Below are 21,022 nucleotides of genomic sequence, written 5' to 3'. Positions count from 1 at the left end.
TACTAATTTTGTTTCCAAATGATTCAGTCACTCTACTATTATTTGGAATAAAAAAACGGCAAACTGAATTATGGATTTAGCCACTTGGCTTGCCAATAAATACTTAAATGCTAATAAGACAAGCAGTGAAGCAAATGCTATTCATTCTTGCTCATTTTCATTCTTCAAAAAAAAAAAAAAAACATGATGATATTCATAAACTACCAGCCTAGGTCTCTAAAAGTGCTTTTATAAATGTGCTTTCATAAAAGTACATTCTAAAAAGAATGTAGCCCATGGCAAGAATTTTTTAACCAAATACTCTAATGCTATTCATTCTTGGTCATTAATTAAAAACATCTGTATTACAAAATGTCATAGGCATACATTTTACTGCACTCCCTCTTGGCTCTAATCAACAAACACGTAAGAAGTGACATCTCTCCTTTATCTTGACAACTAGTGAATGACCCATACTAAGTATGGGGAATCAATAATGTTAAATTTACATTTATTAATATTTAAAATAATTATTAAAATTAAAAAAAATAACTTTTTGATAATTATTAGAATATCAATAGTTTTCTTTTGTTATGATACGTAGAGGGTTAATGATTAACTAAGATTGATAGAATATATATATATATATATATATTAGATTTCTGTTAATTTTTTAATTTAATTTAAAATAAAAATAAAAATACTAATTTTCTTTCCAAATGATTCAATCACTCTACTGTTATTTGGAATAAAAAAATGGCAAACTGAATTATGGACTTAGCCACTTGGCTTGCCAATAAATACTTAAATGCTGACAAGACAAGCAATGAAGCAAATGTATTCATTCTTGCTCAATAATTAAAATAACTTTTCGATAACTATTAGAATATCGATAGTTTTCTTTTGTTATGATACATAGAGGGTTAATTATTAACTGAGATAGATAGAAAGTACATTCTAAAAAGAATGTAGCCCATGGCAAGAATTTTGTAACCAAATACAAAATATTTGTATTAATTAAAAAGTGCTTTTATAAATGCTATTCATTCTTGGTCATTAATTAAAAACCTCTGTATTACAAATCATGGGCATACTTTTTACTATACTCCCTCTTGGCTCTAATCAACAAACACGTAAGAAGTGACATCTCTCCTTTATCTTGACAACTAGTGAATGACCCATACTAAGTATGGGGAATCAGTAATGTTAAATTTATATTTATTAAAATTTTAAATAATTATTAAAATTTCAAAAAATAACTTTTTAATAATTATTAGAATATCGATAGTTTTCTTTTGTTATAATATGTAGAGGGTTAATGATTAACTGAGATTGATATATATATATATATATATATATATATATTAGATTTCTGTTTATTTTTTTTTAAATTTAATTTAAAATAAAAATAAAATACTAATTTTCTTTTCAAATGATTCAGTCACTACTGTTATTTGGAATAAAAAAAACGGCAAACTGAATTATGGACTTAGCCACTTGGCTGGCCAATAAATACTTAAATGCTGACAAGACAAGCAATGAAGCAAATGCGAAAATGGACAAGGATGGGTAAAAATAGGAAGAATGAGAAAATATTGCTATGAACTAAACACTTTTACTAAAAATGATTTCTTTTCAGATTGACAAAGTGTCTTATGTTGCTCATTTATAAATGTGATTTCATAAAAGTACATTCTAAAAAGAATGTAGCCCAATGGCATGGATTTTGTAACAAAATACTAGAATGAAACCCGAAGTAGTGAACTGAACATGGCAACTCTGGTGGGCCAGACATCCAATCCCTCGAGACAAGGTTATGCCTCCATTTCCAAAACCACTAAAGTGTTCTCTAAAATGATTTTCCCCTTCTTGTGAGTTTTAAAACCAAATCAAAACTATCTGGTTTGAAACCAGATTAATTTTTGAAACAAAAAATATCAAGCATGTTCTTGGTTGCATATATGATATGTGTTCTTTCCAAAACCGAAACCAAAAACTTCTTGAGTTTCAGGTACATGTTGCGTAAATCATATAACATCTGTATTACAAAATTTGTTTTGTTTTAAAAAACTATCATATTCATGGTTTCAAAATCATGAATTAATTTTTGAAAAATGAAACAGAACCAACTTGCTCTTGTTTTTCAAAAAAGGGAAAATTCTACTTTAGCACCCTGAACTTCGGGGGTATTGTCAAGTTAGTACCCGAACTTTCAAGCGTGTCACTGCAGTACTTAAACTTCCAAAAAGTGTCAAGTTGGTCCCTATCGTTAACCGACTGTCAGTTATCTATTGAAAATATCAAAACTACCCTTCAAAAGAAGGCACTGTTCATTATCTTCTACCTTGAGACTGAACCGGTTGAGGTGTTTGAGATTCTAGACTAATGAAGTCATTGTCTTCTACTTTTAGATCTGAAACACATTCTGTCTAGTTATTTCTTTGCTTTCAATTATTGTTTCCCTCTATCATATTTCATGTTTTTTCTTTAAAGATAACCAGTTCAGTCTCAAGGTAGAAGACAATGAACAATGTCTTATTTTGAAGGGCAGTTTTGACATTTTCAACATATAACTGACAGTCTATTAATGGCAGGGACCAACTTGACACTTTTTGAAAATTTAGGTACTGCAGTGACATGTTTGAAAGTTCAGGTAACAACTTGACACTACCCCCAAAGTTTAGGGTACTAAAGTGGAATTTTCCCTTTCAAAAAATAAAAAAGGAAAAATAACAAAAAACAGTTCAACAACGTGTTTTTGTTTTTTTGCTGATGTATGTAACAATTTCAGAAACAAATGAAAAAAAAAAATCATGTTGTAGAACACCACCTAAGTTAACCGTATCCTTAGAATGGTGCCTCGTCCCTATCTGTGATGATAGCACCTCCGACTACACCATCCCTCTCAGCCAATAAGAGAGACTCGGAACTCTTTTTTCTTTGAAAAAGGTGAAGTATTGCATTAAAAATAAAAATGAATCAAGATATACAATCAGCCCAGCCCCTGTACAATGAGAATCTGTACCTAGGGGAAACCCAGCAGACCCAAATAACAAACCCAACCAGCAAGAAATTACAAAAAGATTATAGTTCGGTTTATATGGAAACAAGTAGAAAACGAAATTGTGAGTATTGTCTATAATTGGCATCTAAAAAATTCCAATATAAAATATTTCAGCACTTCCCCATCAAAAAATTCCCATGTTAAGGAACATGATATCAACTAGAGTTCTGTTGCAAGGAGCTCCTACACAAGAACTCTTCACAGTAGAATATGGGTGAAAAAAACAGAGACCGAGGAAATGATGCAGTTCATCTGCATCAGGATTAAGCCATATGAAGTTCCATGATTAACCCAGGACCCACCCATGATTTTCAACCCTAATAAGACACATCCCTGCTTATTATTAGTGGAACCTAGAAACAGCAAGCCCCCAATTCAAGCATATCAGACGGTTGTGAGCTTCTCGCATGCCAATACCATTTCTGCAAGTGCTTGCAACACAGCTCTATCAACAAGACAACTATTTGTCTAAAATCAGATAAAGAAGGGAAATATATGCATTAATTGCCTTTACTAATGCCAAGTAGACGTTCATTTGGTATTAAGATGCCAAAAAATAAAAAACAATGCATACTAAATGGTACAAAGATCACCACCAACCTCCGTATTGAAGTTAATGATTGTAAATTGATAAGCAACCATTCAGTTTTGTAGCCCCCATCAGCAATTTGCCTGCAGCAAATTCATATAAATGTGAAGGAAGTTGAAATTTTAAAATGTTTTTCATTTCATGTTTAAATAAGTGACCAGGCGAGGCCGTGAGGGAAGTAGACCATGTTACAGATTAGTCATATAAAGTCCCTTTAAGTGAAAGAAAAGCATTATTAATTTATCCACCCCTTAATCCCCTTGTAATGTGTGTAACGTAATACCAAAAAAAAAATGTACAGAGAAAATAAAAGAAAACATTGGCAAAAGAAATTTTAATGAATAAGAAAAGAAAATAAACATTAGAAGCAGAGCGTTAGATACTTGCAGAGTTCTGTTGTTCTTTTACAGATATCCATGCACCTCCTAATAAATGAATAATAAGGCATAGTTAGCATGTGACATACCAAAAATTTGTCTGTGGATAGTTCTGGTTTTCTGCACGTACTTCTATACAACAAGCTCATCTTCAAGATAACTGTACTCGAAAGTGAATTCAGTCTTAATCCTCTGGCACCTGCATGTGAAAATACCAAGAAGTAATTTGAGTAAATTTGTCTTGTTTGGACATCTGACAGATCTTGTTCGCATTTTTTTTTTTATAATTGATCTTGTTCACATTTGATTACTATAAATATATCCTTATTAATTAAATGAAATAAGACCAGCATTTATAAGTGGAGAAAATTCTCCACATGCTCTAAAAACAATCCCCAAAAGTATAGAGCATATCACATGTTTGCCCCTATAGCAACGAATGTAAGGAGGAGGGGGGGGGGACATATATGCAAAAGGGGCAGATAAAGTAGCTACGTTATTCTGCTGAATTTGAGCCCATCAATTCTCAGTGTTTGAAACTTTGTTATCCGTTTTTCTAAGCAATACATCCTTTGTTCAATAATTCATAACAAGGGAGACATTGAGGAGGATGCCATTCAAAGAATTAGAGCAGGATGGGGAAAATGGAGGGGTGCATCTGGACTCTTGTGTGATAGGCGAATACCGCTTAGACTAAAAGGAAAATTAATAAGCTGCAAACTAGATAGGTTTCTAGTAACTCCAGATTGGGCAGAACACTTTCCTAATCTTCTCCAAGAAATCAGACCTCGCTGCACCTCAGATCACTGGCCATTAGTCCTGAGAACAGACCTGGTTCTGAAAGGTATCCCCATTCAGACTGGAAAAAGTGTGGATTTTGCATAAGGATTTTCACAAAAATGTGGCTTCTTGGTGGGAGGAATGTAGAGTCGAAGGCTTGGCTGGTTAGAGATTAATGCAAAAATTGAAATTCCTAAAAAGAAAACTGAAATACTGGGGGAGAGAAAAATTCAAATCTTTTGCAGAGGAAAAAAGTGGTATCCTTTTGGAGTTGGAAGAACTAGACAAAAAGGAGCAATTAGGAACTCTGGACTAGTGTCTTAAAAGGTGTGGGAGGTATACGCTTGGAGGCGCGCCTCTAGGTGAGGCGCTCCCAAAACGCCCTGAGGCGTACGCAAAGAGAAGGGAAAAAAAGGAAAAAGGAAAGAAAAGAAAAGGAAAGGGAAGGGAAGGGACGAAAAGATAAGGGGAAAGAAAGAAAGTGGTTTGCCCCCCAGATGCCCCTTCGACAACCCCCCCCCCCTTCAACTAATTCTATGCATCTTTATTCTTCTTAATATAAAAGTTTTTATTAAAAATAAAGAAAAAATGAGATCCCCCCCTTCCTCCTAACCCCCTCCTCTTAAGGAGGCTTACGCCTCTTGTGTTCTTAACTATGCCTCACACCTCTAGATAGTGGAACACCTCACGTCATGCCTCCGTGTTTAAAACATTGCTCTGGACAGAGAAGGAAGAAGTAGGATTGAAGGTCTAAGGAGTTATTGGGAAAAGGTGATTAGAAAAGAAGAAATCTATTGGAGGCAGAGGTCAAGGATTAGATTGTTAAAGGAAGGAGACAATAACTTAAAATTTTTCCACAGCTACGCGTCGAGAAGGCGTAGGAAAAACTTCATCTCAAAAATTAAGGTGGATCAAAGGGAGGTGGAAGATGCAGATGAAATCACAGAGAGCTTTCGTAATCACTTCAAAAAGTTGTACTCTATGGAGAGCATCAGAAAGTTTACTTTAAAAAGTTGGAATGGGCCAACTCTAGCAGAAGACAAGAGGTCTTGGCTTGAAAGGGATTTTGAGGAGCAAGAAATAAGGGAAGCAGTCTTTGATATGGATGGAGATAGATCCCCTGGGCCCAACGATTTCCCCATTTTCTTCTTTCAGATTTGTTGGGGCATTGTAAGAGATGATCTTCTGGAGGTTTTCAAGGATTTCCGCTCCTTGGCTGTTGTAAACAAAGGAAACAACTTTACCTTTATCTGCCTCATCCCAAAGAAAGATGGCATCTTGGAAGTGAAAGACTTCAGACTAACAAGTTTAGTAGGGAGTGTGTACAAAATTCTGGCAAAAATTTTAGCAAAAGGACTTGGAGAAGTCCTAAGAGAGCTTGTTTCTCCAAATCAGTTTGCCTTCGTGAAAGGAAGACAAATCGTGGACAGCATCTTAATAGCATATGAAATCGTCGAAGATAGAAGGAAGTGTGGAAGGTCGGGCCTCCTTGTGAAACTAGATCTTGAAAAAGCTTACGACAAAGTAGACTGGGACTGCCTTCTCCAAGTTCTGAAATTGAGGGGCTTTGGCATGACATGGCTGCAGTGGATGAAGGGCTGTATAAGTTCAACAATGGTTCTCAGTCATGGTAAATGGAGAGGCCAAAGGTTACTTCAAAGCAAGTAGAGGTCTCCGACAGGGCTGTCCTCTATCCCCTTTCCTTTTCACTCTGGTAATGGATGTTTTTAGCCAACTGGTGGAAAAAGCCAAAAGCCTAAATTTAATTAAAGGCATTCAGGTAGGAAGAGATACTCTTAATGTCTCCCACTTACTGATCTCTTGCTCCTTTGCTACAGCTTTATGGAATTGGAGTTTTATGTTGTTTGAGTGTAGGTGGAACCTGCCATCTGATACTAGCTTGCAGTTTAGTCCGTCTATCTTTGAATGGCACACAAAGAGAGGGAGAATTATGTGGAGGTGCACAAGTTAAGAGCAGTTTTGTTGTGGACAGTTTGGGAAGAAACGAACACCAGAATCTTTTGTGAAAAAGAAAGAACTTCTCAGAAATTAAAGAATGTATTCTGACAAGGGCAATTCAGTGGCTGAAAACTTTAAAGCTCTTTGATGCATACTCTTTTGATGACCTATGGAGAAGCTGGTTAGCAGTGGCTAATACTTCTACCAGGAAGGACAGACATGGGGTTGAATGGATGCCACTAGGGGAGGAGTTTATCAAGCTGAACTTTGATGGAAGTAGCCAAGGAAATCCAGGACCTTCAGGCATAGGAGGTGTGCTGAGAAACAAAGAATCCAGCATGCAAACCAGCTAGGCATAGAGCATCTGATTATTGAAGGGGATTCCTAGGTGATAGTGGATTGGCTGAAGGATCCAGACATTGTGATTTGGGGTTTTAGAGATCTTCTCAAAAAGGTTAAATGGTTAACAAGGAATATGACAATCAGAGTTCAGTGGGTAGGCAGATCAGCAAACTCAATGGCTGATTCACTTGCAAAACAAGGGGTTCTTCGGGCTACTTTATTTTGGGCTTCTGTGTAATTCATTTTGTACTTATAATTTTGTAACTAGTTTTAAAGGAAAGGTCGCATCTCGTGCCTTTCCATGGGTTGCATGTAACTCTTATTTGCTGGTTTAATAAAATCTTACTCATTTATCAAAAAAAAAAGTCTCCCATCTCCAGTTTGTAGATGATGTCATCCTTTTTCTGGAAGCTAACATGGAGAATATTAATAATGTGAAAAGGGTGCTGCGTTGTTTTGAATTAGTCACTGGCTTGAGGGTAAATTACTCAAAAAGTAGCCTAGTGACTATAAACCAAATTGAAGAAACCCTCTTGGAAAGCTTCAAGGAAACTCTGAATTGCCAAGTGGAAAACTTCCCCGTCTTTGGGCCTGCCTCTTGGTGGGAATCCAAAAAGTCCAAGCTTCTGGGAGCCAGTGGTGGAAAAATGTGAAAAGAAGTTGGCCACTTAGAAATGTTGTTACCTATCAAAAGGGGGCAGACTTAACCTCATCAAGGCTTCCCTTGCAAATCTGCCCGCTTACTTCCTCTCAGTGTTTCGGATCCCTGCCAAGGTCAGGTCACTGATTGAGAAACTTCAAAGAGATTTTCTTTGGGAAGGTGGGGGTGAAAAAAAAAAGACATCTAGTAAAGTGGAGTCAAGTCTGCACACCTAAAGAGGCTGGAGAGTTGGGGATTGGACACCTAAAAGAGAAGAACAATGCTCTACTTGGGAAACGGATGTGGAGATTCCCCATTGAAACGAATTCCCTTTGGGTAGATGTCATCACCAACAAGTATGGGTAAAACGCAAATGGTTGGGACTGCAATCTCCGCTCAAACCGATTAGCTTCCTCAAATCCCTGGAAAGGTATCACTTCTATTCACAACATCTTTTTTTCTTTCATATGATTTAGAGTGGGTAATGATACCAGAATAAAGTTTTGGACAGACCTGTGGTGGGGCAATTCCACTCTAGCGGAACCTTATCCTAGAATTTTCAACCTCACCCTAAACAAAGAAGCAACCATCTCGCAGTGTCTCCCCACTTCTCCCACTGAGAACAAAAACTTGAGCCTTAGAAGACCCTTAAGAGAAGCCTACATTTCCCCAATCTCCCAAGATTCCCATGTCTGGAAAGCCCATCATGTTGGTGAGTTCTCTTCCAAGTCTTTCCTTGAGGCTCTGGTTGTAGGAGACCGGGACTGTGTCTTCCCTTTCAAGAAGATCTGGTGTAAGTTTGTTCCCTCAAGAGTGTGTTTTTTCATTTGGGAAGCCTGTCTAAATTGAGTAAACACCTGTGAATTACTGCAGAAGAAAAATCTTGGATGGCTTTATATCTCTCCTCACGTCTACATTTCCCCAATCTCCCAGCTGATCACCTTTTCATACACTGCCAGGTAACCAGCAAAATCTGGAGCTACTTCTTACAGCTAGTTGGGTACAGCTGGGTGGGTCCTAATCATCTTCAGGACCTGATTTCCCAGCGGCAATGAAAAGGTCTGAGCAAGAGAGGTAAGGTATACTGGCAAATAGTGTTACATGCTGTGCTATGGGGAATTTGGGAAGAAAGGAACAATCAGTTGTTTGAAAACAAGGTAAAATTCATGAATGAGCTGATCCATCATATCAATTATCACTGCAATTTGTGGGCTTCTAGCTGAGAAGTGTTCACAGGAATCAATGTTAATGACCTTAACAGGATTGTTGTCAACTTTCTGTTCTCCTCCCCTTCTATCCCAGTTACACCCAAGGTTCCATCAATAAGAAGGGAAGAAGCTTGGACTCTAAGCTTTGACAGTAGTGCATCAGGTAGCCCTGGAGTTGCTGGCACAGGGGGAACTTTAAAATACGAAAATGGGTTCATCTGCTGGGTGTACAGTGGACTGATTGGGCATTCAGAACTTCTCCATTGAAGGCGACTCAGCAGAGGCAAGGGGCCTATTGGCTTCTAAGAACACATTTCTGAACTGGATTCCAAGGGATTTAAACGCCATTGCAGATGGATTAGAAAAACTAGGTGCCATTACATTGTATTGTGACAAATTCCCTCCTGTATAATTTTTAGGGGCCTGACCCCTGTTTTGTACTCGTACACCTTCTTGTGTACCCCCTTTTTCTTTTAATGAAATCTGTTAACTTCAAAAAAAAAAGGAAAATTCTATAAAACAGTTTAAGGCCAGCATTCAGAGAATGTGAATGCAAATATGGATGAGCGGAAAAACTAGAAAGGATAGGATCAGGAACTAGTCATCCATAGGAGCCTAGGAGTAGCCCCAATAGGTGATAAAATGAGAGAAAGTAGATTAAGATGGTTTGGTCACATGCATATAAGACCGTCAACGGCACCAGTTAGAAGAAGTGATTTGTTACAACTTACAAGTTGAAGGGACTAGAAGGGCTAGGGGTAGACCAAAAAGGACATGGGTAGTAGTAATAAGAAATGATTTAAGCACTAACAATTTAACAGTGGATATGACTTTAAATAGAACAGATTGGCGAAACAGGATTCATGTAGCTGACCCCATATGGTTGGGATAAGCCATGGATGATGATGATGAAGCAATACATCCTTTACATGGCCAACACTCAAAACCTCTAATCTACACTATTGTCCTTTTCTCTTCCAAGATTATACAGCACAAAGGGTCTTACAATATCTTCATCTCATTAAGACCAAAATCCAGCATTCTTTTATCAATGCACTTTGTTACAAGAACCGACTCTTATACGTCTTTGATCATTATTTTAGAATTTTCACAAACATCTTAATGGCAATTCCTACCAGGCCAATTGGACAGGAAGACCAAGGACACAAAATTGCATATTTGTTAGGGATGGTGCCACAGAAAACATATGAATGTTCTTAATGAAAGTCTTTTTCTCAGGGAAAAGCAATCCTCCAAATCTAATGCCCTGATAATATCAAATTTCACTGTCCCAGCTATATCTTCTAAGAAGTCCATCTAGTCCCCTCATCCGACTACCTACCTGAGTGTAAACCAGGATACTTCCCAAGCCAATCAACCTTAAACATCACAATAAATTCCAAGTTGATACCCTCCACAGTAAGCGCCTAGCATTTTTAGTGGAGTGCATATTTCCAAGAGTAGTATGATAGCTCTCACTTTAGTTCATCTCCATTGTGTTTTTGTCCCTTTTGACACTGCTCTCCTTCAAATGCCTTATGAGCAAAAAACAATATAACCAAACTAGTGTTGCATGGACATGGACATGGGAGTCAGAAACTGAAGTGAACATTACCAAGTTTGAAGCAAATAATAGCATTCATCTTGTACATTATCCATTAATTTATATCAAATGGAAGATAAAAGTTAAACATTACGTAAAAGTGTCCTAAAACCTATGGAATGTTGGATTTCAAGACATGTCATACACAGACAGACTGTCCATTTAGAAGAGTCCATCCAATACCGGAGCCAACTCAGTGCATAAAAGTTTCAATTTAATTTATCATTACAAAATATATTTCCATTTGGAGGAGACAAAAAAAAACATACCACCCATGTTGTGAATCATCATTGGCAATATGGAAATCAAAGTATACATAAGTCCCTTGTTCACATTCATCAGTGGTGACTCTTGGTTCCTCGTGCCGCTGAAACCATGTGTTGTATTTCCTGTGGTATCTCCAGGATTGCTTTTTCAACTCTCTTGCGGCCAAGTATTGCTGATAAGTATTCTGTAATTGTATTTAACTTAACAAGAAGCCTAAATGAAGGCAATCAAATGAAGAAAAAAAGACTCAAGGCAAGAAAAGCAAAAGTTGGTACCTGTTGAAAGTAAAATGCAAAGAACAAAGTATCAGTGCCCATAGTATCAACACCCAATCGCTCCCAAAAGGCAGGATTGTCAACAATGGGTGCCTGCATTTGAGGGTAGCTTGGAGGTGTCACTGCAGGATGTCTCTGTAAACAGAAAATTCGTGTCAATGGATTAACATGATCAAATGATCTACCGGTAAAATTTGAAATAAAACCTATTGCTGAAAATAAGATGAAGTGTAGAGCAGAGGATTCCATACAGGAATGTAGCTTTTTGCACGTTCTGAGTCTTTTGGTTGAGGAAGTTTGTAATATGCAGCCTCAAGCATCTGCAGATTGTATACTTGATCATGCATTCCCGTGGAATTTGTAGTGGATCCACTGAGATTATCGCCAATTGCACCAAGGTCAGAAGCACTTCTCCGACCAATGACCCCCAAACCAAGTGAAGGTTGATTGGATTGTAATGGTTGCCCAGGAGAGAGATCAGTATCTCTTGGCACCTGGGCAGGTTCCATTAGTGAGCCAGATCCTCCAACCTGTGAAACACATGTAAAATTCATTGAGCTTAGGGTATTAAAACTTTCTACATATAACTGATTAAATGTCATAGAGAAAGAGCAAGAAAGTCGACTATGTCACCCTTACAATAAAATCTCTTCTAATCTGAAAAGGGTCATTACCTAATGTTGGGGCCAGTTATCTGGGGCCTAGGGAAGGTTGGACTGAATACAGACCTAACTTTTGGCATTTTTTCATTTTTTGTACAAAGTAGCCCCTATGAGACTTGAATCCACATTCTCATCCTTGTTAGCCCGAGATTTTAAAACTGGAGAGCAATGGGAAATGAGATCTTTGAACTGTTATCAATAAAAAGAAACGTCTCATAGCTGTGTACTTTGGAACCACAATCATGGAAACTTTAAGGGCTGAATAAATGGTGATGGTTCCAGGACTGCATATAGCAAAATCATTGAATGTTAGCTTCTTGTTGGTGGAAAGAGATTGAAGAGTTATAATGGGTTTGTTAAAAGTCTGGAGGCAGAAGAGGTTTCACAAGTTCCATACAGTCTGGATCCTTTTTTTTTTTGCATGAGAATTTTACAAACTGAGGCTGGTAATTGAAGGGGAAGACCCGACTGTTGGGACTCACAAATTGGGATTTGGGATTTGATGAAGACTTGGGGTGGTCATCGGAGATGGAAGATCTTCAGTGTTCGCTCGCTACTGAAGCTCCAAAAACCCCATATTTGCTAATGTTGCTCATTCATTCATCCTAATGAAAGATACTTTTAAAAGACACTTAAAGTTATAAAATCTTTTTTTTTATAGGAATTAAGAATTTAAGACCATGATATGGACTAGTTTGGGCTTGCCTCAAGGGGTTGGTACAAAGGCAGCTAGTAGAATCAAGAATGAATAATGTTTAATATCACATTAGCTATTTGAAGTAATGCAATTGGGGAAAAAATAAAGAGAATAAGAGTTTACATGCTTGAATACGTTTTATATGTTATGCTTGATTTTATTTTTAAATTTTCATTTTAAATATGTTTGACATGTTATGTTTATGTAATTTAATTTGAGATAATAGGTTTTTTAAACATCTATTTTAAAAGTTAAGTTTATTTTTTAATTAATATTGTGTTTAATATTTTTAATACTTTGCTTTTTTTTTAATTTTTTCACACTTTTTGGCTTCTTTTTAATTTTTTACATTCTTTTTCATTTTTTCACCTTGCTTCAAAAAGGTGCGTGCCTCCGGTGCAAAATGGCCCTTGCACTTTTAAAACACTAGCTTCAAGTTAGTTGGGTAGTGTGTCTCTTGTGTGTGTGTGTATGTAACTAGTAGTTTAAGTTTGTAACACTTGCTTTGAAAGAGGATTTTGCCCCTTCAAAGAGGCAAACCTAAGGAAGTCCAACCCCCTCAAAGTGATCTCTCTTCTTAAAATTTCATTTTCTTTTTCAGTTGGATTAGTAAGGCAAGTAACAAAATGTTTTAAAATGTGGAGGCATGATGTGACGCATTCCACATCCTAAGGCAACATAAACCAGAATAGAAGAGGCATCCTGAGCATACATGGGAAGTTTCATAGGCACAATAATCTAGTTTCTGGGACACTACAAACTTAAATACCTACATACATGTATGTATTACAAAACAGAATATGTATTATATAGAAGACACTAGAGAGGGATCTGGTATCAAGGGGGGAAATATGAAGAGAAGAGAGTGACTACAAAGAGAGGAGGGATGAGGCCAGATAAATTCACACTGCCAGAGATATTCATGTCTTTAGCCAGATAAAAGCTTAACACTTTTGGCAGTTTCACAAATACCTGTCATTGCTTCTTTCCTGGTTATCCAGGATACAGGCATTAGGGATGAATGACACAACTATAGGCTTTAAAAATGTAATCTATAAAGTTTTCAATATAGCACTTCCATTGATGACCCAAGTTCAAAAAAGACTCTTTAGACCAAACCTAAACTCTCAGGTATGCAAAAAGATACTGGGAGAACCAATCAGGCCCCAAAGATAAAATATATGGTTGATTAACTTCACATTCACATTTTCTGTGTCCAAACTGAATGCATGCAAATATAAGAAGTCTTCACAAATGTGTGATTTTTTTAAACCAAAAACAACAACAAATAAAGGGAAAATATTCAGAAAAAACCAAGAAAAAGGAAAAGAGAAAAATAAAAATTGAACATGTTTTCAGGATATGAAAAAATCTATAAAAATAAGCATACAGGTGCATCTACTGAGTATGGACTCTTCAGATCATCCTCATTCATGAGATTTTTGCTGAGCCCAACACTTGTGGTAGGTTCAACACTTGAGTCATCAGATGGATTTTGTTGTTGCTGTTGGTCATCAACTTTTGTATGACTAGTGTCTGCATCATCACATGTAATAGCCACATAAAATAATTTTTTATCTTTGCCATAAAGCATAAGTCTGCATTATTAGTGAAGTTATATGGAAGTACCTGACTCTTTGGGTCCAGGTGAGCTCAAAGCACGCTGAGCAGCCTGTGGATGAATAAAATTTGGCTGTTGTAAAGAAGCTGATGTAACAGAATTTAGACCTGCTCCCTGAACCCCAAGACCCAGTCCAACTTGAGGTGACAATGATGAGTTTTGTGAATTAAACTGCATAGACCATCAATTTTCAGATCAGGAAAAGTAAATAATATAAAAATCAAATGGAACATGAAAAATAATTACTTGACTTTGAGAATGTACCATTTAGGCTTCATTAGTATTTAGTAATGAGTGAGCTGGCTAAACATAAGCCCAATAAAATCAACCTGAGCTAATTTTCCTTTGTATTATCTATGTGTTTGAGATGCCTCAAGTGGTTGTTAGGAGTGTTTTTTTTTTTTTTTTTTCAAAACGAATGCAATTTAAAATTGCCTTCAGGGAGATTCCTGAAGGCTGTTTGAGATGCCTCAATTTAAATTCTTTTTTGATAAATGGTTGTTAGGAGATTTCTTGGGCAAAACAAATTATTTCAGCTCCTTGGAAATATAAATTTGCCTTCAGGGAAATTGACTACCTTGCAAAAAGTTGTAACACTAGCTTTGGATGGGTAAATAGAACAGCAAATGGGCTGGCAGATGTTCTCGCAAAACAGGGAGTGGACATATCCACTCTATATTGGGCCCCCCTTTTTTATCAAAAAAAGGGGGGGCATGGCAATTAGGGTGGCCAATCTGGTTTCTGCTGTATTTGGGCTACTTTGTAGCATAGATCTGTAAATTTTTTTCAAGCATTAATAAAAAAATAAATGAGTGCAATTTTATTTTTTGATAAATTAATAATGATTTTATTAATAATAAGAAAGGACTTGTGCATTCACCCTAAGAGGAGGCACAAGATGTTACCTCTCCTTGAGGTGAGAGCATAAACAAATTCTTAACAGAATACAATCATAGAGTAGCAGAAAATAATTCAACCCTTGAGACCCCTTTGGTGGCAGTAGTCTAGGCAACCCAGGCCCTTTGGGTATAGGAGGGATCTTAAGAGATAAGGATAGAAACATCCTATCTCTTTATTCAGGACCAGTGGGAGTTAGTGATTCAACAAAGGCTGAGATACTGGCTGTGGTGCAAGGCATACAGGTTGCAAATCAACTAGGTGTGAAAAATCTGATAGTTGAGGGAGATTCTAAGGTGGTAGTGGGTTGGTTGTCGAGTACAGAAACAGTTCTATGGGGCTACAGGGGTCTACTTAAGAAAGTTAATTGGCTTACAAGGAATATGTCAGTCACCTATTAGTGGGTCAGCAGATCAGTAAATGCCATGGCTGATTCTTTGGCAAAACAATGAATGCAATTTTATTAATCAAAGAAAGAGTGTACAATCAGCCTAAGAAGAGGCACAGGATGTTACCTCCCCTTGGAGATGAGCAATAAGCAAATAAACACACACTAGTCAGAATTACAATTATAAGGTAGCCCAAAACAGGTCACCCCTTGTTTAGCCAAAGAATCAGCCAATACATTTGCCGATCTGCTAACCCACTGAAACCTATCTGCCATGTTTCTTGTCAACCAGTTAACTTTCTTCAAAAGACCCTTGTAACCCCAAAAGACTGTTTCTGGATTTGTCAACCAGCCCACTACCACCTTGGAGTCCCCCTCAATTATCAAGTTTTTTACTCCAAATCGACTAGCAACATCTATGCCTCGTACTGCTGCTAGTATCTCAGCCCTTAAAGAATTGCCAACATCCAATGGTCTTGAGAATAAAGATAGGATGTTGCTGTCTTTATCTCTCAGAATTCCTCCTATGCCGGAGGCCCTGGATTACCTTGATTGCTTCCATCAAAATTCAATTTTACCATTCCTTCCTGAGGGGGTTTCGATTCTCTGTTCTTTGCGGATGCTGTGGATGCCACTGCTGCCCAATTTCTCCTTAAATCATCAAAAGAGTAATCCACAAATAAGTCTGAAGTTTTCAGCCCAGAGGTTGTCCTTGTCATTATACACTCCTTTACTTCAGCAAAGCTTCTTTCCATTTCTTGAAAAATTTTAGCATTCCTCTCATCCCATAAAGTCCACATGCTAGCTGCTCTGATACACTTCACATTAGCTTCCCTCTCTTTGTCAATCTCCCAAAGCCAGACAGAACAAAAAGCAGATTTACTTCAGAGGGCAAGATCCACCTGCGCCCAAATAATAATAAAACCCAGTTCCAAATATTGGCAGCAAAAGAGCAAGATATCAGCAAATGGTGACAATCCTCACTCTTCACTTTACACATAATGCACCAATTTGGGGACAAGCACATATAAGATTTCTTCTTTTGCAAGTTTTCCATAGTACTGATCTTACCATAAAAGGCTTCCCAACAGAACACAACTATTTTAGGAGGGATTGGCCTTGACCAGATTTCTTTAACAGGGAAGACCGGAGAGGAGAGGATAGAACAGAGGGAATTAAAGAAAGATGCACAAGTGAAGGAGCCATCCAGGGTCAGAGACCAAATCCTTTTATCAAGTCTAGGGGGTCCAAACACACAAAGTCTAAGAGTAGCAAGAGATTTGAAACACAAGAAGATTCATCATCCCTTAAAACTCTTCGGAACCCAAAATCACAGTTTAAAGCCATAGGGAGAACCGGGGGGAGAGGAACCTTGAGATAGGTTTCTTTTTAAAGAGGGAGATAGAAAAGAGGGAAGGGAAACAGTCTTTTAGGGGTTGAGTGCCCACCCAAATATAGAACTGAATTTCCAAAGCTTACATCACACCTTACAAACATAAGGAATTTGGGGAGAATGCCAAAAATTGGCTTCCAGAGTGTTGTGAGCAAAGCCCTTCGGGATACCCCAACGTCCCAACTAGATTCAAAACAGCCAAGGGCCACCTCCAAAGCCATTTACTTAGAAGAGCTTCGTTCTTACTCACTATGTTCCCTAACCCTAAACTCCCTTCTTTTTTGCTTCGACTCACCACTTCCCACCTAATGAAGTGATCTTTTTTCTCTCCCCTAGGCTCCCAACTATATCATCATTATCATCAAAACTTTATCCCAACTACCTGGGGTCAAGTACATGGATCTTGTTTCATCTTTCCATTATGTTTATTGCCATATTAGTTGTTTCTTTATAAGCATATCCTTGTTAAATTCGTCATTATCATCAGAACCTTATCCCAACTACCTGGGGTCAAGTACATGGATCTTGTTTCATCTTTCCATTATGTTTATTGCCATATTCATTGTTTCTTTATAAGCATATCCTTGTTAAATTAGTAGTGTTTAAATCATTTCTTACTACTTCAATCGAAGTCATCAAACCATCTTAGTTTACTTTCTCTCATTTCATCACCTATTAGAGTTTCTCCTAGGTTCCTTCAAATGATTTCATTTTTTACCATATCCTTCTAGTTTTTCCACTAATCCATTTCAGCATTCAAATTCCTTTTTGAGTTTATTGGAGGCTTTGTTATTTCTTCTCTTGGGTGATTTCTAGTCACTTCTCTAAGTTTCTTTTTCCTTCTATAAAGTTTGTTTTTTTTTATTTAAGCTTCAAAAAACAAAATCTCAGCATATGCATCAGGTTGGCTGCCAGTACTAAAACTTTGCCAAACTGTCATGATCATGGATCATCATTTGTCTTTCCACCTAACTATATCCCATACCTAAATGTATTCCTAAATTTGTTTTTGTTCCCAGAATATGTCATAGGCCCATACCTTATATACCTTGGGAAAAAAGAGGAAGCAAACCAGAGATGGCTTCCCAAGAAGAGGCAAATGTTGCCCTTGCAGCCAAACCAACATCCCACCCATTAGCATGTAAGCTGTGAATGCTAAGGGTGGGATACATAGAGAATCTCCACAACTTGTCCAGATACACAGAGAATCTCCACAACCATTTGCCTAAAGTGCTAGATTCCTCATTGAAGATTGCCCAAACCCAGGCATCTTTGGTCATTTGCATTAACACACAACTTCCCACTTGACAATATAATCCCTTTTAGAATCTCTCTGCTCCCAAAAGAAGCCTCTCATAAGAAATTTCCTTGTCTAAGTTATTAAAATCTTCATCAAATAAAGAAACCTAACTAATGAGATATAACAAAGAAAAAGAAAACAAAAAGAAAATGGAAACCATTTCTCAGAGATGGTTAAAAAATCAATCATATAAAAAGAATATATTCTTTATCTTATATCACTGATAAAAGAAAAGAAAAAGAAAACAAAAAAAGGAGAAAACACCTGCACCAGTTTCAAAGATGCAAAAGGCGGGAGAAAGTTTTGCACTTAAGTAACCTGCTGTAATAGTGAGCCTTGCTGTTGTGTAGTGAACTGCTTATGATTTCCCCCAGCGAGTTGAGAATGCTGCTGCTGCTGCTGTTGCACTTGGTGGAATTTCTGCAAAAATTTCTCTCTCTGATCGGGTTGAACACGAAATTGACCCTGAGAAAAGAAAAAAAAAACAGATAAATCATTTTCAAACAACAGATTTATCACACAAATCTTGCATCCTATCATTAAAAGAGGCATGCCTTCTGTAAAATGTCAAATCATCAGCATCGTTATATTTTTTTTGGGTAATATCATGTCAGCATATGACTTATCAAAAAATATCATGTAAGCAAATAATTTCTAATAAGCAGAATAGCAATGATTGCTCATATTTTAACAACTCAGCAGCACAATATAAAAGATTCAATAGAAGCATTCAGTTTAAAATTTTCAGTCTTCTACTCTAGTATGCTTCTCAATAAACACTATTTAACTTTTCCTTCAAACTTGCCAATGACTAAGTTGCCCTTCTACTCTAGCAAGCAATGCAGAAGAAGACTGTTCATTTCTCTCTTTTAATAACAGATAACTTTATGAACAGAGTATAAATATAGTTATAATGTCATATAGATAAAAGGGTCAAGGTTCCCAAGGACAAAGGAGATGCTATGCAAACCAAATGAAGATGGAAACCTTGAAAATTCAATACGTTAATACACACACATATAATGGCAAAGAGAAGTCCTACTAAGATTTGACTAAATTAGGAAGAAATATGATTAAAATATAAAATTTAAGCTATGAGATATCACTAATAGAGTGCAGGAAAAATTGCCAGAGCAAATACAAGTGATAGTTCCCCATTTTATAATTGATAGAGAGTGCACTAAGGTTTGGCAAATCCATTTTTTGATTTATTATGAAACAGAAAAAAAAAACTGCAGCTTTATTTGGAGCTTTCAGAGGAAGATGCATTGCAAAATTAAGCAACAGCATAAAAATGAGATAATAAAGTAGAATACCGCTTCATTCTGAGTCTGAAATGATGTTCCAGGCCTCCATTGTACACCTGGAACCACAGAAGGGGAGAAAACTCTGCCACCTACAACTGCACCCTCACCAGAATTGTTAGAATCAGCAGAACCAGTTCCATCATTCCCCTTAGATACCTGGGGTAAGAGAATTCTATTGCTTAGTGGGGAAACCAATGGTTGCATGATGCCACTATCAGCCCCTAAAATATTTTTCTTTGCCATGTCAGAAGCAGTAGGGACTGCACCAAGCGCTCCATTGCCAGGAAGTGAACTTCCAGAACTTAAAGGTACATTGTTTGATGGTTGGCTGGGTACACCTCCAGCCATTGAACCTCTACCAATTCCTCTTCCTACACCAATTTCAGTAAGAGCTGGTGATGGTCTTCGACCAGGGAAGCTTGAGTTCTCTTCTTCCTTAGTGGAATTAGACAAGTTTACTGGGGATGGAGAAACAGTCGCAACAGAGTTATCCACCACACCTCGAATAGATGCTGGAGCTGAAAGGATTGCTGAAGTAGTTGACCCACCAGCCAAATTACGTGTCGGCAAATTGCCAGTAACAGTAGCTACATGACTCCCTGCTGGTGTTGATGAAGTTGAAGAACCCACTGTACTATTTTTTGAAGGTGGGGTTCGTGGAGCAATATCGGAACTACTGTCCTGGGAAGCAGACTCTTCAGCTTGATCCTGAATGGAATTACCTTGCTGAACAGTAGACGCTAATGTGGCCTGAAAAGGAAAACAACAAACATTACCAAAAAATTACAGAAGGGAGAATATATTGGGACTTGTAAAGGAGGGTAAGATAACCAACAGTAGATTTTAAACCTACAAAAAGGGCACATTAGGGGCTATTGTTGTTATACTTTTGTGATCTTTGAAGTTTGAATCAATTGATTAGTCCTGTTATGGTGTGAACACAGGTTCTGCTGGTCTTACTACCTGGAGGGCTGGCTGGATAGTTGTTTGTTTATCACCTTATTTTAATAAATTCTAAGAGAACATGACAGTTTCTCAAACCTAACTTTCGCTAGCAATATGCACATTCGCATCCCAGGGACATGCAATTGTTTTTATTATTATTTTTTTGAAACATCCTGTTGGTGATTTTATTCAAAAAAAAAAAGAAAAGAAAAAACATCCTGTTGATGATACTTCTACTTAACCAAAACTTTGAAATCTCACTTGTGTTTTCAATTATTTATAATTTTTTTATCAGTAAAAGCATTTTATTAATTTACATAGACATAATTTACAGATTTACAAAATAATCATGTTGAACTAGGCTAGCTTATGCTATCTTTTCTATCAGCAAAGAAGAATTAGTTTTATTAAATTAAGAGAAAGTTGTATACAGATTACAACCAGCAGAAAAGCACAGTCGGTGCAACATAATGATTTACAACACTGCCCAGAAAAGTTGCTGTCTGTAAACTCCTTGTTTTGCTAATGAGTCAACCATCCCATTTGCAGTCCTGATCCAAGTGAAAGAGGCATTGAGATCCCTTGCTAAGCTTTCAATCTCTTGCAGGGAATGTCTATAAATCCGGGGAGCATTACCTCTGGAGTTAGACCAAGAGATCACCAGTTTTGAGTCCCCTTCAACCTCCAGGTTTTTAAAATCTGCTTGTTTGACTAGTTTTAACTCCTGAA

General features: G+C 37.2%; 1 protein-coding gene across 12 annotated transcripts in view; it reads right to left on the bottom strand.

The window, feature by feature from the left end:
* Positions 1-3,092: 3,092 nt before the first annotated feature.
* The window catches only part of LOC104597703 (uncharacterized), a 56,637-nt gene continuing 38,707 nt past the window's right edge, over positions 3,093-21,022 (bottom strand). For 7 of the 12 annotated variants that reach the window (XM_010259408.3, XM_010259410.3, XM_088891226.1 and 4 more), the window contains 9 exons: positions 19,358-20,098; positions 18,360-18,506; positions 14,072-14,234; positions 13,833-13,978; positions 11,335-11,613; positions 11,084-11,218; positions 10,811-10,992; positions 4,099-4,208; positions 3,510-3,715 (listed from right to left, as the gene is read on the bottom strand). In XM_010259408.3, the coding sequence (XP_010257710.1) occupies positions 4,142-4,208; positions 10,811-10,992; positions 11,084-11,218; positions 11,335-11,613; positions 13,833-13,978; positions 14,072-14,234; positions 18,360-18,506; positions 19,358-20,098 (1,860 nt within the window). In that variant the 3' untranslated portion in view covers positions 3,510-3,715; positions 4,099-4,141. Of the gene's footprint in view, positions 3,489-3,509; positions 3,716-4,098; positions 4,209-10,810; positions 11,009-11,083; positions 11,219-11,334; positions 11,614-13,832; positions 13,979-14,071; positions 14,235-18,359; positions 18,507-19,357; positions 20,099-21,022 lie in introns of those variants that run through there. The other 5 variants (XR_016078486.1, XR_016078484.1, XR_735234.3 and 2 more) reach the window with 5 other exon arrangements.

Source organism: Nelumbo nucifera, chromosome 7 (genome assembly GCF_055504915.1).
Source record: "Nelumbo nucifera cultivar China Antique chromosome 7, China Antique-T2T, whole genome shotgun sequence".
In the NCBI taxonomy this organism is placed as follows: Eukaryota; Viridiplantae; Streptophyta; class Magnoliopsida; order Proteales; family Nelumbonaceae; genus Nelumbo; species Nelumbo nucifera.
This window is presented reverse-complemented; position numbering and strand designations above follow the sequence as displayed.